A 16,076-nucleotide genomic window follows, 5' to 3' on the forward strand; every position below is an offset into this window, starting at 1 on the left:
TCACAAGCAAATGCCAACAAATGTTCCTGTAGGTAGTGAGGGTCAAAGCCATTATTATGAAGACATCCTAACAGTGCTTCAGTGATGTCCTTTGCTGTGGTCCCCTGCAGCTCAATCAGTTCAAAAAATATTGTGTCTGGATTTTCAGTGGAAATAGCTGACCGCAGGCACACGACAAGCACAGACTTTCCACTTATTGTAGTGGATTCATCAATGAGCACACACAATTTTCTTTCATTCATCACTATGTCATTGACTACTGTCGAGGAGGGAAATTATTTTACTGCTATTGTTAAATAATTGTCATTGCATTAATAATATAATCTGCAGCATGGATGTTGCATTCCAAGGTTTAAACAGTGTCTCTTTCAGAAAGACTGAGTTGCAGGCTGACAGGAAGTTGTATGCAGAAAGAAGCAGGAAGTTATTTTGAGCCGCAGGCTAAGACGAGGCTTTAACAATATAACAGATAGCTTTAAGAAGGCCTTAAGAGAGGTTCTTGATTAAAACATTTATTTAGTAGAAGACATACACATAGTCTCAGTGAGCTTCTGGTCTGGTAAAAGGTCAGAAGTGCAACAGGTGAATTGAGAAAGAGCATTTGAGGACGAGACACAGACAGTAGGTGAAGAAATGACACAAAGAGCATGTGAGGTCAACACACACACACACACACACACACACACTTTAAATTAGATTTATTTAGAGGAGAGGTTAGTTATGTTTGGCTGTAACTGCAAAATTGTCTTGGTAAAAGAGGAACCGTTTCTTGGTGTCTCGGCAAGAAAGAGGAACAAGACAAGAACTGAAAGGTAGACAGGAAGGGCTAGCCATGAAAATAGAAGATGATTTTCTAGGTGAAAAGTCAATGATGATGTTGATCTGATCTATGTATAAAATGTATCTGTGACGTATGAAGGGGCGTCAGTAAATAAACCCTGATGCTATAAAATATCTGTTCATGCTTTGATTAAGTCGAAGACTACTTCCTGTCTGCGTACAGAGTTGTCTTCCCACGCGTGTATTCATTAAAATCTTCGTTTGACTTTACCCGGCCGGATCGGTGTGGTTATTCTTCGATCACCTCTTGTACCCTTCCTCAATATTGAATCTTAACACTACCTTCTTTTTCATTTCAGCTGCAATGTGATCCAGTATATTTGCACATGAGTTATTAGAGTGCAGAACTCTGCCCATCTTGACACCATTAAGACTTGCAACTGGACATCTATTGGCATGTCTGTAAAGGGACGCCCATGCTTGCCAATCTTATAAGCTGCTCTAAACACATTGAAGTTGAAGCGTAGTCAGCCTTTCTCATATCTTCAATGTGTTTTTGCATTGTATTTTGTGTTGCCTTCTCTTTTATTTCAACTGCTTTCTTGTGATAAATTGAGTCTCTGTGCTCTTTTATTTTCTTTCGTAGTGAGTTTTGTTGTGCAGCCTTGTCCCTTCCAAATGACGAGATTAAGCACCCACTCCACTCCTGCGACACTCTCTGCCCTTGCTGCATGTCCACGCGAGCACAAACTTGACTACACACACTACAACCCAACTTTTGATTTCTGCTGATCAGCCACTTGTAATTTGTGGAGAAATACCGGACTTGTGCTTGGGACCAACATTCTGGCCACTCATGCTCGCTAACGCGGCTGTTGTCATCGGTAGAAATGGTGTCATTCTCGTCCTCGCCAAAAGTGCCGTCGTCCGCGGCTGCGGCACTAGTGCAGCTTTCATTAGCTTGCGTCTGACCTGCAGCGATATCATTCTGGCTCGGTGGGGTGTCAGCCAGCGAGTCCTCTGATTCTGACCTTGTTCTTTTACTACTCAGAGTCTGAAGCCAGGAGAGCATATTAAGTGTTCATTGTTTTTGTATTTTAACCGAGCAGCTGTTTGCGCGTTTTACACACCCTCTCCGGACCACGTTGAGTTGTTGACATGACAACGGCAAAAGCGACGCATGCGCTTTTCACTTGTAAAACACATTGGTGTATGGGTAATGTAGTCTCTGCTCTCGGTGGGACGAATTAGGAAGCGTGCTTGTGAAGGGCGCTCTGAAAAGCGGCAGCGCAGCCAAACGATTATAACAGATGTGCAAATGAGAGTACCGGTACGCTAAAAGCACGTTCTGGGCGCATGGAGAGGTGGCGGTACTCTCAAGAGCTATATTTAGAAGTGGCGGTACTGAGTACCGGCGCGTACCGGCCCACTTAAAGCACTGGTAAAAGGTATTTGTGTAAATGAAGATTGTGAGGAGACTCAGTAAGTATGATAATCACTGTATTTGTCACAGTGTGGGTGAAAAAAGACAGAGCAGCAGCTGTGCTTGATGTTGGGATCAAAGCACATGTGCTGTGTAAAGATATGAGCTGGTATCTTTAGGGAATAAGTCACACTCTCTCTGTGTGTTTCATCTGTTTCTGTTTTTATTTGTGTTTGTTATAATTTATTTTCAGGTTTCCTAGTCTGACAGCATGATAAAGAGATCTCAGAAATACTATTACCAATTATTGGATTTGCTGTACTGTAAAGTCTTGAGACATCCCTCATTTCTTTGTTTCTTTATTTTGCTTCCTGTCTTGTATTTTTTATAGTGGTCTCAAACAATAGTTTAAAAAATCCAGATGTTTGGCTATTTTTAAACTCATTTTCAGTCCAATCTTTTTACCTGACCATTTTCAGAAGAATGTGTTTTTGTTTGTTTGTTTGTTTGTTTGTTTAAGCCACTTTGTCAAGGTCAACAGGACCAAAATGCAGGACTCATACATGGAATGAGCGGCAGCTTTTATTGCTGGGAAGACTTTCCATATAACGTAAACTCACAAAAACAAACCAAAACCTTGAACATGGAAACTACACACTAAACTGGAAACTTTAAAATAAAACAACACAAACTGGGAAAGCAAACCAGGAACTGAGAACTAGAACTAAGCCAGGACCACAAACGGAGTAAACACAGTACGGTGAGGGTACAGCGCAATAATGGACAGACAAAAACACAGGGCTTAAATACACAAGCAGGACAATGAGAGGATGGGGAACAGGTAGGAACAGAGCTGGGACAAGTCAGACCTAACAAAGCAAGGGAAAGCAAGACTTGACACACTGCACATAGGACAAGGGCTAGGGAGACTTAGGCTGTATCCCAATTTAGTGTCACGATTAGTTAATAAAGTTAGCTATTAGTTAGTTAGTTAATATTCTGTAAAGAATTACTTGTACTGTATTATAACAACTAAACAACAAACAGAACATTTTTCTCTAAGTAGAAGAAAAATGGTCTCTGTTCAAGCTGTTTCACCACCAGTATAACCCACTGGAATCATGTCTAGTAGATAGTTTACATTTTAAGTGTTTGTTTTGGCTGCTAAAATACTGTGCTTGCTCTTTGGTAAGGAAAACAATTTGTTGATATAACTTAAAGTTCATGGTCACTGATCATGATGAAAGACTGACACAGATAGAAACTGAATTTCTGCAGAAGAGAGATAATATATATGTCTGTAGGGTGCCAAGTTTTACCCAGTTGTTGTAGCACATAATTTAGTTTTGCATAGACATATTATTCACTCTTGACAACATGGCAATCCAAATCATATTTATGCAATAAGTGACTTGATTCTTGTCCACAGAAATCCATATGCTTTATTATGATGTAACACTATAGATCAACTTACCTCAGAATATATAAAGCATATAAACAATTACAGCAATATGATGCAACAAACACAGCAGTGCTACTGATCCAAAATACTCAAAGCTTCATAGAACTGAAACAAACATTTATTTTTAGCTCCATTCTGCTGCTGATACATACTTTAGGTTTCTGAACATTAAACTTGTTGCTGCCTTTCATAGTGTGTAACTTGAAGGCCCTGAGTACTTTCTCCCACACTGAAAACACTGGAATGAGAACATTATTTTAACATTACCTAATAAGACTGATTCAGGACAGATAATTAGTTATTTTAAACTTTTCCAGCAGTCCTTCACAAACAGGGAACAGTCTGTCTATTCTCTCCATCTGTCAGCTGCTGCTGGCTCTTCCTCCTCCTCTTCCTCACACACTGCTGAGTTTGTCCTGGTGGATCATCAGGGGTGCAAAGCCTCACAGATGATGTGCAGCAGTGGGTCCCTCAGTCTGTCCTCACTCTGGACACTTGCAGTTGTCACACATGGAAATCAAATGTGTGATAAGCTGCAGGATTCAAACACAAGTGTCACTTATTAATACATGTTCATACTTTTATTCCACAATCAGAGAGAAAGAAACAGAGAGAGAGTGCAGGACAGACAGACAGACAGGTGACAGTCTCAGGTGTATACACTGCTACAAAACAGCACAAGAGAAGGAGGATTTAGGGTTTGTTTTATTACGAGTGCTAAACAAGAAGAGTTCCCAGATGGTACAGTGGACACATGTGTGACTGCTGTGATTAAAGCATCTTTCTTTCAGTTTAACGAGTGAACCGTCAGCTCGTTCAAACACACGTTAAAGTCCGTTTGGCTCGACACCACCGAACAGAGGCAGCAATATACCCACATAGCAAGCTGGTCTGGCCTGGATCTGGTATCAAGCCGGCACTGCTGGCTGACTTCTGGCATGATAAGATGTACAGGGAGTGCAGAATTATTAGGCAAGTTGTATTTTTGAGGAATAATTTTATTATTGAACAACAACCATGTTCTCAATGAACCCAAAAAACTCATTAATATCAAAGCTCAATGTTTCTGGAAGTAGTTTTTAGTTTGTTTTTAGTTTTAGCTATTTTAGGGGGATATCTGTGTGTGCAGGTGACTATTACTGTGCATAATTATTAAACTTAACAAAAAACAAATATATACCCATTTCAATTATTTATTTTTACCAGTGAAACCAATATAACATCTCCACATTCACAAATATACATTTCTGACATTCAAAAACAAAACAAAAACAAATCAGCGACCAATATAGCCACCTTTCTTTGCAAGGACACTCAAAAGCCTGCCATCCATGGATTCTGTCAGTGTTTTGATCTGTTCACCATCAACATTGCGTGCAGCAGCAACCACAGCCTCCCAGACACTGTTCAGAGAGGTGTACTGTTTTCCCTCCTTGTAAATCTCACATTTGATGATGGACCACAGGTTCTCAATGGGGTTCAGATCAGGTGAACAAGGTGGCCATGTCATTAGTTTTTCTTCTTTTATACCCTTTCTTGCCAGCCACGCTGTGGAGTACTTGGACGCGTGTGATGGAGCATTGTCCTGCATGAAAATCATGTTTTTCTTGAAGGATGCAGACTTCTTCCTGTACCACTGCTTGAAGAAGGTGTCTTCCAGAAACTGGCAGTAGGACTGGGAGTTGAGCTTGACTCCATCCTCAACCCGAAAAGGCCCCACAAGCTCATCTTTGATGATACCAGCCCAAACCAGTACTCCACCTCCACCTTGCTGGCGTCTGAGTCGGACTGGAGCTCTCTGCCCTTTACCAATCCAGCCACGGGCCCATCCATCTGGCCCATCAAGACTCACTCTCATTTCATCAGTCCATAAAACCTTAGAAAAATCAGTCTTGAGATATTTCTTGGCCCAGTCTTGACGTTTCAGCTTGTGTGTCTTGTTCAGTGGTGGTCGTCTTTCAGCCTTTCTTACCTTGGCCATGTCTCTGAGTATTGCACACCTTGTGCTTTTGGGCACTCCAGTGATGTTGCAGCTCTGAAATATGGCCAAACTGGTGGCAAGTGGCATCTTGGCAGCTGCACGCTTGACTTTCCTCAGTTCATGGGCAGTTATTTTGCGCCTTGGTTTTTCCACACGCTTCTTGCGACCCTGTTGACTATTTTGAATGAAACGCTTGATTGTTCGATGATCACGCTTCAGAAGCTTTGCAATTTTGAGACTGCTGCATCCCTCTGCAAGATATCTCACTATTTTTGACTTTTCTGAGCCTGTCAAGTCCTTCTTTTGACCCATTTTGCCAAAGGAAAGGACGTTGCCTAATAATTATGCACACCTGATATAGGGTGTTGATGTCATTAGACCACACCCCTTCTCATTACAGAGATGCACATCACCTAATATGCTTAATTGGTAGTAGGCTTTCGAGCCTATACAGCTTGGAGTAAGACAACATGCATGAAGACGATGAAGTGGACAAAATACTCATTTGCCTAATAATTCTGCACTCCCTGTATGTCATCCAGATATGGGCCAGGCCTGGCATAGATGGCACTGTCTATGTGATGGCATGCCACATCTGGCTCGATTGTGGTTTGGTTTATGTGGCCCAGTCTCATAGAAAACAGGTCTGGCCCGGATCTGGCATCAAGCTGGCACTTCTGACTGACTGGTGTCATGGCAGAGTGTATGTCAACCAGATGTGCGCCAGGTCTGGTAATGACACCACTGTTTATGCGATGGCATGCCATATCTGGCCCGATTATGGTTTGGTTTATGTGGGCCAGGCTCATAGAAAACAGCTCTGGCCGGGATCCGGCATCAAGCTGGCACTTCTGACTGACCGGTGTTATGGCAGGGTGTATGTCAACCAGATGTGGGCTAGGTCTGGCAATGATGCACTATTTATGTTCCTATTTTCCTATTTTAGTTAGAAATTCCAAATGCCATGTTGCAATACTATACTGCTATGGTAGCCAACGTTTCAAATGCAGGTTTGAGAGGTTTGTGAGTTTACACTTTATCCAAAACCTAGTAAGGGTTTACTCATCGTTGCCAGTGGGTGGCTGTAGCTCAGGTGGTAGAGCTGGTCAACTACTGATCGGAAGGTTAGTGGTTTGATCCCTGGCTCCTACATGTCGTGAGTGTGAATGTGTTATGAATGTAGTTAGGAAGCACTCAGTTAAGAGAAAGCGTGTGGTTGAGTGAATGTGGCATGTTGTATAGAGCACTTTGAGTAATCTGGGAGAGTTGAAAAATGTTATATAAGAATCACTGTCTGAACAGAGTTTTGTCATGTTACTTTTGCACTATTATGCACATGTTGTTATTACATGGCTGAATTAAGGTACACATTAGGCTGACATCTGGGGCCAGAGCTGAAACTGTTCTGGGCCAGAGCTGAAACTGTTCTGGGCCAGAACTGAAACTGTTCTGGGCCAGCACAGGACCAGCAGTGTGTCTGCAACTGGCCCGTGGCTGCACACAACTTACACATGGGCCACATACCGCAAAGAATGATGGCCCTTTGGTGGCCCAGATCCGGGCCATACCAATTTTGCTATGTGGGTAACATAACTAACATTAACAGTGCAGTGAATCCTGCTTGTAAGATGAATGCCAACTATTGAACGGTGTATATTTCAAAGGCTTTAAAACCAAATTGAGGCTGAAAGTACAAACATTACTAATGTCACATAATTTTGCCGACATGTGGCCAACAATAATTTTGTAATATTCTTCGTTATTAAACATTTGCACATAAATAAGTGACATCATATTTAGTACTTACTTTTATAAGTTTACTCTTTGGCCGCCCCGCTTCAGCCACCCACCTTTTTTTTCCGAAAAAAATATCCACACCCACCACCGGGCAAAGAATCTTGGGATAGGTTGGACCACGAAGGCTACACCGGACCGAGCCTTCAAATCTCGGGAAATGAAGGCCGCATTTGGAGGACTCTTCGGTAACTCATTAACGGAGATTTGCCGCGTTAATGCAGTTATGGTGTTAACGTCATTTTAACGAGATTAACGCTGACAGCACTACTTTAGACACTTTTGTATTGGCATCCTGTTTAAAAAATAATAATTTCACTACATTATCAATAGTTAATCTAAAAAAGCACATTATGTTAGGAGCCGGGTTATGGTTGCCTGGTGATTTTGTTTGTGTTTTGTGTCTCCTTTTTTGGCATAGGAAGGTGGGGCAGTTATTCAATGAACCTGTCAACCTGCTTTCTTCTGAAGCGTTCTTCAGGAGCTGTCTGACAGAGGACTAATGTCGGAGTATTGACTTTTCTGGAGTGCCTGATAATCTGCCAGCCTGCCTACTGGAGCCTGTACGGAGTTTTGTTTCCTCCCCAGGGTTCTCATCTCTCGGTTTCTCCGGGTCACCTCGTTTGGTTTGTTTCCCTTACAGAGGTTTTTGGCAAACAGTACTAAGTAAGCTCTCCAACTCTCGGTAAAGTCTCTTTTATGCTTTTCTCGGTTTCGGGTAAGACCCTCCTAATTCTCCTGCTCCTCTTCCCTTAGATCGAGTGCGCTACCAGTGTCTCCTCACCTGCACGTCCCGGCTCCACGTCCCCATTCACATTTTATTGTATATACACTGTCCTTGAAAATTCATCTCCTTCACTGTAAATAAATTGTTTCACCACAACTCTATGCCTCCGTGAGTTCTGCTCCCTGAGTCCACCGGTATTTTTCATAACACATTATACCAGATGACAAAGGGCTAGGTAGCTAAAACTGTAAAGAATTACTTGTACTGTATTATAACAACTAAACAACAAACAGAACATTTTTCTCTAAGTAGAAGAAAAATGGTCTCTGTTCAAGCTGTTTCACCACCAGTATAACCCACTGGAATCATGTCTAGTAGATAGTTTACATTTTAAGTGTTTGTTTTGGCTGCTAAAATACTGTGCTTGCTCTTTGTAAGGAAAACAGTTTGTTGATATAACTTAAAGTTCATGGTCACTGATCATGATGAAAGACTGACACAGATAGAAACTGAATTTCTGAAGAAAAAAGATCATTTATATGTCTGTAGGGTGCCAAGTTTTACCCAGTTGTTGTAGCACATAATTTAGTTTTGCATAGACATATTATTCACTCTTGACAACATGGCAATCCAAATCATATTTATGCAATAAGTGACTTGAGTCTTGTCCACAGAAATCCATATGCTTTCATTTTTTCTTTTTTCTAATTATATGGTGTTATGCTGAAATTGTTCAAAAACCTGCTCTTCTGCACATACTGTAGTTTCATAAAGTGACAGGGATAATAATAATTAACAGTTGATCATGAATAGCATAAATGCAGCCATGTGAATTATTAATAATCAGAGATGAGGGGAGTGAGTAACACAGAATCAAGTTTACAAAGAAGAATTTTGCCCCTTTTTTTTTCTCATTTTTGAGACCCGAGTTCAGCCTGGAACTAGAATGCATCTGAAACACACAGATCAGTAGAAACAGACTGTTGTGTCTCAGCGCAACAATGTTTTAACTATGAACTCAGTGCAAGACAACGTGCACATACACACTACATATGATTTGTCTTCAGTGTTCAGAGTGTCTGATGATTTTTGGCCAATATGGGGAAGAAGGAGGCCAGGCTGTGTGTCATCTGATACAATGTCAAAGACAAAGCATTTTCTAGGACTCTCATTAGAAGTGCTGATTCTGTCGCTCTTCATGAAATCGTTAACCTAGGAGTCCACATAGAGTCTGCGAGTCCCACTACTACATGTTTAATGTCTGTAGTTATATTTTCAAAACAGACTTGTAACTTTTGGTTTAACATATTTGAGGGTAGTTATTTCACGTCACATCAAACTGATTTGAGCCAGAACAGTAACACAATCCTATGACGTTGCAGTCCCGGTGCTTTTGCATCTAGCTAGAAATACTGTGTAAGCATAAAGGGAGTAACTTTTTGTTAAGTGGCAGGTAATTTCAAATGCAATGTTTCAAAGAACTCTAAAAACAACAGCAAACACACAAACATTTTGTGTGCAGCCTGTTGCTAGCTAAAGTTTCAGCTGCTTTGCTTCACAGGAAGATTAAAAAAAAAGAACTTCACTGAGAGATGGAGAAAGATAAAAAAAAAGAAGGAATAAAAAAAGAATAAAAAAAGGACAGGAAAGGAAGAAGAGGGGTTATATTTAAAAATAAGAACTGCTCAGTGGCATTTGATTAACTTGAAATTTAAAGCTTACAAGTTTTTAAGTCAGATATTGGGTCTGTACATGTGACATATTTTTTCATATTATGAAACGTGCTGCAAAACAAACTAAGGCACGTAACTGTGTCATCTAAAGGTTGCATGAGACTACTGGTGTACTGTGTTGAATTTAAAGTAAAGAACAGTGTAGGTTACAGAGTAGCAGAGATATATTTGAAATTAAGCTGAGGATACATAGAATCATTCACTAAAAGATTGAACTTTGCAAGAACCCCCAAGTTTGATGAAAAACTATATCTAATGCACCATTTATATTTTTTACATTGTTTATTTTAGCTATAATATTTGGTGTGTTGACACAACATAGAGTTCATTGCCCCATGACACCAATTACACTGTGACAATTTTTTTAACACAAATTTTTTTTTTTCATTTAGTATTGACTCTTGCCAAAGACAGAAAATCTACAATGATGCCATGTATTAGTATTAGTGCAAATCCACAGAAATTAATATCAGAGAAAGAAAGCCTATGTATTATAACAGTAACCGTAATGGTCATGCTACATTTATAATAGTTAATGCTGTTATTAGTAAATGTGTTACTCCAGTGGTCCCCAACCCCCCGGGCCATGGACCGGCACCAGTCTGTGAGTCATTTGGTACAGGTGTGAAATATATGGTTTTCAGGGTTTTTATTTTTAATTCGGTTTCCCTGGGTCTTTTCCTCTGTGATATCAATAAATGTTCTTTTAGAAAAAATAAATAACTTTACATTATTTCCGTTTTTTTATTATCTGACTCTGAACAGTGTTTCGGGCGTCATTGTCCCTCATTACTCCCAGGTGGGACTGTCTCATTCCAGAGAAACAAGCACAGGGCTGTCACTGATTTAGCGTCATGGTGAATTTTGCAATTTCATGTACTTTATATTTGTTTTGTAGTTGTGTGTCTTATTTTAAAAGAAATATTTACGCATTTCCATAGCAACCAGAGAGCATTAAGGGGCACAGAGGAGGATGTTACTCTCATTGTTGTCGGTGCATTTCAGGAGGACACTTTCTAATAAATTTACACAATTACACAGTGAATTCGTTTTTATTAATATCACAGTTTTTGTCTTGGTCGTATCATTTTATTTTGTTGTACTCTTTATCCCTGAAACCTTAAAGGCCGGTCTGTGAAAATATTGTCTGACATTAAACTGGTCCGAGACACAAAAAAAGGTTGAGGACTGCTGTGTTGCTCTTTCTTTATTGATTTCTTTCATTGTTCTTGGTTGGCATAGTTAGATCACAAATACGTAGAAAAACGTGTAAAAAAAAAAGTATACGTGTACATGTTAATAATTAATAGCGGATGAGTAGATGACATAAAAGCAACCACAGCAGATCATTTGTCAGAAGTCTGTCAAGTGGTGAAATTTCGAAGATGAATCTCAGCAGTTCATTTTTGATTTTGTTGTTTTGTGGCCTGGTTGTGGCCCAGGATACTATCGAAACCAATGCCATGACAGAAAAATTAAATTCTTTGGAAGTCAAGATGTTGAACATTGGAAGCAGGCTGGAAAACTACGAAAGTCGCATCCTTCAGCTGGAACAAAAAGGTAAAGAATAAAGCTGAAGCAGACGTTTGGTTTTTTTTTGTGATTTTCAACATCTGGAGAAATAAAATGATGTGAAGAATCATACTTTAACACATATCTGAAATAAACATGTTTTTTTTTCTTAGAGAGAAACACGATCATATTCAGTGTTGGATTTGGAGAGGATTCACCATTTGGGCCCTTTAACACAGACGTAACTATGATCTACGATCACACATTTGTAAATATTGGAAATGCCTACAGCCCAGTTACAGGTAAGATTCTTCTTCACAGTTTTGTGTTAGTGAAGTAAATAAAGCCAAAAAAAAAATGCGCCATGTGATGATGCATGTTTACATTCAGTAATAACATTTGCAGATTCATAATACTGAAACTTTTTTGATAATTGTGAAAAAATGAAAGAGATTTAAAGATATTACAAGTGTTCAACTGAGGTGTTCTTGCATTTATACGTGTAAAACTTGCTTCTTCAGAAAATGACAAAAAATTAAAGGAGTTTACTTTTTTTTTCTCCAGGTGTCTTTACAGCACCTGTTTCAGGTGTGTACTTCTTTACCATTTTCTCTCATTCTGGAGGTGAACATACATCATGGCTGCTGTTCTACAAGAACAATGAGGTGATCTTACACATCCATGATCACCCGTCAGATGACACAGCTGATAATGGAGGAAATGCGGCGTTCCTGCAGCTGCAGCAGGGTGATACAGTGTATGTGCGTTTAAAGCAGGGTACACATGTCTATAAAGCCAGAACAGTAACAACTTTCAGTGGATTTTTGGTCAAACAAAACAGTTAAAAAGAGATGTACATTTCTTTGAAATTGTGTTTGGCTGCAGTGGTTCTTGTGTGTGCTCCAATAAAACACATTTAAATGATACCTACAGCTGAATATGGGGTTTACTTCACTTTTGTGTTGTTAAACGATTTAGTGCTTATCAAACTAGTAAAAGACTCTTTAAATTTTACGTGGAAATGCTAGTAAACTTGTTTTTGATGTATTTGTAACTAGTAGATGAACAATATTATGTTTGGAAACAGTTCACGGGGAATATTCAACATTCAATATTCAGGCCAACTGAGACATTTTTTCTACCAGTCTTTGAAACCAGGATTGAACTGAAACATTATTTTGTTCATCTCCGTCTCAGAGAAAACCAGCAACAACAACTTTGTACAACTCAAAGTTGAAACTCACACAGAAGCGAGGGAACTTCAGTGCAGTGTTACATGCAAATTTAACTTTGTATCTATAACCAGACCTCAACAAAAAAATGTAAATTTGTTTGTATAAATATGTTTTACAAACACAAATCTTTTTTTACAGACACACAAATTCTCATAAAATTTTCAAATATTTTGGTTTATAAGGTTGCAAAACAATTCACAACTATGCAGTCTGATTTACAAGTACAACATTTTTATGACCACAATTTGAGAGCATACACAATTGACTCTTGTGTTGTGAAATGCATTCTTGGATACCTTGCTGCCCCAAGTCTACACTACCACCAGTTCATAGCAGTCGGTTATCTAGGACCGACCTGTCTTGACTTACTTTGCACAATAACCAATCAGATGTTAGACAATCTGTAGTGGCAGTGTTAATCTCCCCCCCCCGCTCTGAATTTGATGGGTGAGGCTGACAGATACAAGGTATTCATAAAGACAGCCGCAGGGACAAGTTCATTTTATTTAAATCACTGAATGACTGAAATGTGGGAAAAATCCACTACAGACAAGTCAATGCTGACAGGTTTTAATCATCCAGTCAGAAAAGATTAATCTAAAAGTCATCAACTGACTCCAACTGCCCAGATCTGATTTTAAAAAAGTTAAAAAAGTATTTTTTGGTGTTGAGAAAAACTTCGGACTGAAAATAAAATGTATTTCTATGGGTCAGTTAGAAGGTACTCACTCTACTTGGATTCACACGGTTCAAAAAGTTTAGGGTAGCATATTAGTTTGGATCACACACCCCCAACGTTCTGTAATGTTACTGATCAGCTCCACATTTATTGTGTATAGTTTTAGTCGCATGTTTTCACAACGGACCTGTTCCTCAAAAGCTGGCAACATTAGAGACCGTTACTCACTCCGGGGCTTCCCCAGAGGCTGGGTTACAGCCCTCAGCTTACTTTGGACCCCTGGAGGCCAAGATGCCAGCTGTGAACTGCACCGGGCTGTCACTGCCTGAGCAGGGTCAGGGCTCTGCGCAGCTGCGGCCCTCCTTCTGTGTGCCAGAGGCCCATGTGCCTACTGGTTTTGTTTCATATGTGCCAGAGGACCATGTGCCTACTGGTTTTGTTTCACGCGTGCCAGAGGCCCGCGAGCCTGCTGGTTTTGTTTTGGGTGTGCCAGGGGCCCCGGTGCCCGCTGGTTCTGCGGCTGTTTTCGCTGGGGGGCCCGAGGAGCCCGTCCAGCCTCCTGTTTCGCCAGCTGGGGGGCCCGAGGAGCCCGTCCAGCCTCCTGCTTCGCCGGCTGGGGGGCCCGAGGAGCCTGTCCAGCACCATGCCACGTCGGCTGGGGGGCCCGAGGAGCCCGTCCAGCCACCTGTGGCTGCTTCACCACCTGTGGCTGACCACTGACCCGAGCCGTGACATTTTTATCTTTTATTCTTTTAAATCACACGTCAACTACACGAAGTGTAGGTAAGTAAGTAAGTAAGTAAAATTTATTTATATAGCGCTTTTCACAGATAAAAATCTATGGTAACCAAGGTGTTGGTTACGGTAAAGCATGTGACAATAGAAGCTGAGCATATATCATATTCTTTTTCAAAGGTGAGAAAAAAAGATTGATTTTTCTTCAAAAGATTTTTTTCTCATTAAATACACTCAACAAAAATATAAACGCAACACCTTTGTTACTGCTCCCATTCCCCATGGGATGGACGTAGAGACCTAAAATTCATTCCAGATACACAATATAACCATCCCTCCCAAACAGTGGTCACAAATCAGTCCAAATGTGTGGTAGTGGGCACATCTGCTATATTGAGATAATCCATCCCACCTCACAGGTGTGCCACATCAGGATGCTGATCTGACATCATGAGTAGTGCACAGGTGTACCTCAGACTGGACCCTACGCCAGTGGCAGCCAGACGGGATGGAAGCTTCGTCAACATCAACCTCACCGGCCCAGGCCTCGCAGAGGCGGGGCAATGGGAGGGAATGCTGCAGCCATCATCCTCATGTAGCCTGAGAGGCACAGGATTTGGGCGGGCTCCCCATGCCCAGCCTGGCTGCAGCTGTCGTTTCAAGCTCCATCCCCTAGAGGGAGCGACAAAATGGCCACCAGCACAGCATACAGTAAGTAACCCACACAGCCCTGTAGTTCATGCCGCCCTGCCCAGGGAAGGCCCGAAGGGCTAACGGGGGAGGGGCCAAAAACAACTACACCCGCCATGCACGGCAGCATCCAACTGCGGGCAAGGGGTCAAAAATGCCGGGAGGCAGGGCTCATTTACTCCAACCTTACTACAACCAGGCAGCAGCGGCACCTTAAGTGCTGAGGCTGCATGATAGCAACAACCTTGAGGTCCACTCTACTAGATGGGACCTTAGGAAGGGCTAATTCCCACACCCGGCATGCTCCAATCACCAACAGGTAGCCGGCACTAGACACAACTTGAATTCCCCCTTCACTGTTTCTAAGCTTCTGCGTCACAGTGCTGACAGGTAAAAGAATATGCTTGGAACTCTGACACATCTCCCCAATGTAGCCGAGCTACGAGCCAAGCCCTGCTGGTCACGTTAACCCGCAAGCTGCGGGCGACACGCCAGACAGGCTAACCGGTTGGATTAACGATAGGCCGGCACAAACCGTAGCCTGTCTATTATGTTTATTCCCCACAATGTTAAGCAGGCCAACAGCGAACACTTGGAACGCTGAAGCCGTATCCCTGGTGTGTGAACACACATAGCAGCCGAGCTGCACACTCACACACACAACACAAGTGGAGATCAAACGATCACCCATGTCACGTCTGCACAGCTGTTTTATATGTAAGCTGTGGGGTGTAGCCGGGCGTGCCAGAGTGTCTTAAAGAAATATCCACACGCCACGACCAAGAGGGGTCGTTCCCCGTACATATGGAATATGTAACGGTGTGGAGAGATAGTCTCCATATGCTAGAGAAGATCAGCAAACACACAAACTGTGCGTGATACTTTTTTAAAGCAGGAACGTTTTCCAACATGTCCAGATATGTAACTTACATCTTTATGATTCATTTTAGAGTTTCTAAAATCAGATCGTGGATCAGTGAGTGTGCTGCTGATAATTCTGTGTTTTCCAACAGTTTCATGAAAGTATCAGATTAGTTGAGGTTAAACTGGTTAGTTTGCAGGGCTGTGGTGAAGGTTACAGAGGTGCTCGGTGCAGAGCGTGGTCAGTGTTAGAGTGCACCAAGGTTAGCAGACGTCAAAGTCAATTTATGCCGATCCTTAAGTTCTCTTTTAAATGCTGGCGTTACAGAGTGCAGGCTTTGGATATCAGCCAAAGAGCTCATGTAACATCTGTTTATATGTTGTTGAACTGAGTGGTGACTGTGACGTGACATCAGCTGATCACAGCTGCAAAGGAAACTCCCAAAACAAATGACTGTGTGACT

The 16,076-nt window shown here is 41.4% G+C and overlaps 1 protein-coding gene, 1 long non-coding RNA gene and 1 pseudogene across 3 annotated transcripts; 2 read left to right on the plus strand and 1 right to left on the minus strand.

Moving 5' to 3' along the window:
- Positions 1-1,080: 1,080 nt before the first annotated feature.
- On the minus strand, positions 1,081-3,326 carry LOC146579823 (E3 SUMO-protein ligase KIAA1586-like; annotated as a pseudogene).
- Positions 3,327-7,552: 4,226 nt separating this feature from the next.
- LOC146579824 (uncharacterized) lies at positions 7,553-8,328 on the plus strand. Of its 2 annotated transcripts, none has more exons than XR_014891673.1 (3): positions 7,553-7,628; positions 7,866-8,106; positions 8,197-8,328. It is a non-coding gene; the product is annotated as an uncharacterized LOC146579824 (long non-coding RNA). The 2 variants fall into 2 exon arrangements; XR_014891672.1 differs by having other exon boundaries at positions 7,561-7,628; positions 7,862-8,106.
- Positions 8,329-11,277: 2,949 nt separating this feature from the next.
- On the plus strand, positions 11,278-14,835 carry LOC146579825 (uncharacterized). Its single transcript, XM_085268006.1, has 4 exons — positions 11,278-11,460; positions 11,586-11,714; positions 11,977-12,169; positions 14,520-14,835. Exons 1-4 carry the CDS (start codon positions 11,286-11,288, stop codon positions 14,833-14,835), a joined length of 813 nt encoding a protein of 270 aa, XP_085124132.1. The 5' UTR covers positions 11,278-11,285.
- Positions 14,836-16,076: the final 1,241 nt, after the last annotated feature.

Source organism: Mchenga conophoros, linkage group LG3 (genome assembly GCF_057382185.1).
Source record: "Mchenga conophoros isolate Kocher_MC1m ecotype Shallow Benthic linkage group LG3, M_conophoros_male_GT1.1, whole genome shotgun sequence".
Classification (NCBI taxonomy): domain Eukaryota; kingdom Metazoa; phylum Chordata; class Actinopteri; order Cichliformes; family Cichlidae; genus Mchenga; species Mchenga conophoros.

Coding starts and splice junctions, on each gene's coding strand:
- LOC146579825 (XM_085268006.1), top strand. CDS start 11,286: ATGAATCTCAGCAGTTCATTTTTGATTTTGTTGTTTTGTGGCCTGGTT. Junction 11,715..11,976: donor TGCCTACAGCCCAGTTACAG/GTAAGATTCTTC, acceptor TTTTTTCTCCAG/GTGTCTTTACAGCACCTGTT. Junction 12,170..14,519: donor CTGCAGCAGGGTGATACAGT/GTATGTGCGTTT, acceptor CATCATGAGTAG/TGCACAGGTGTACCTCAGAC.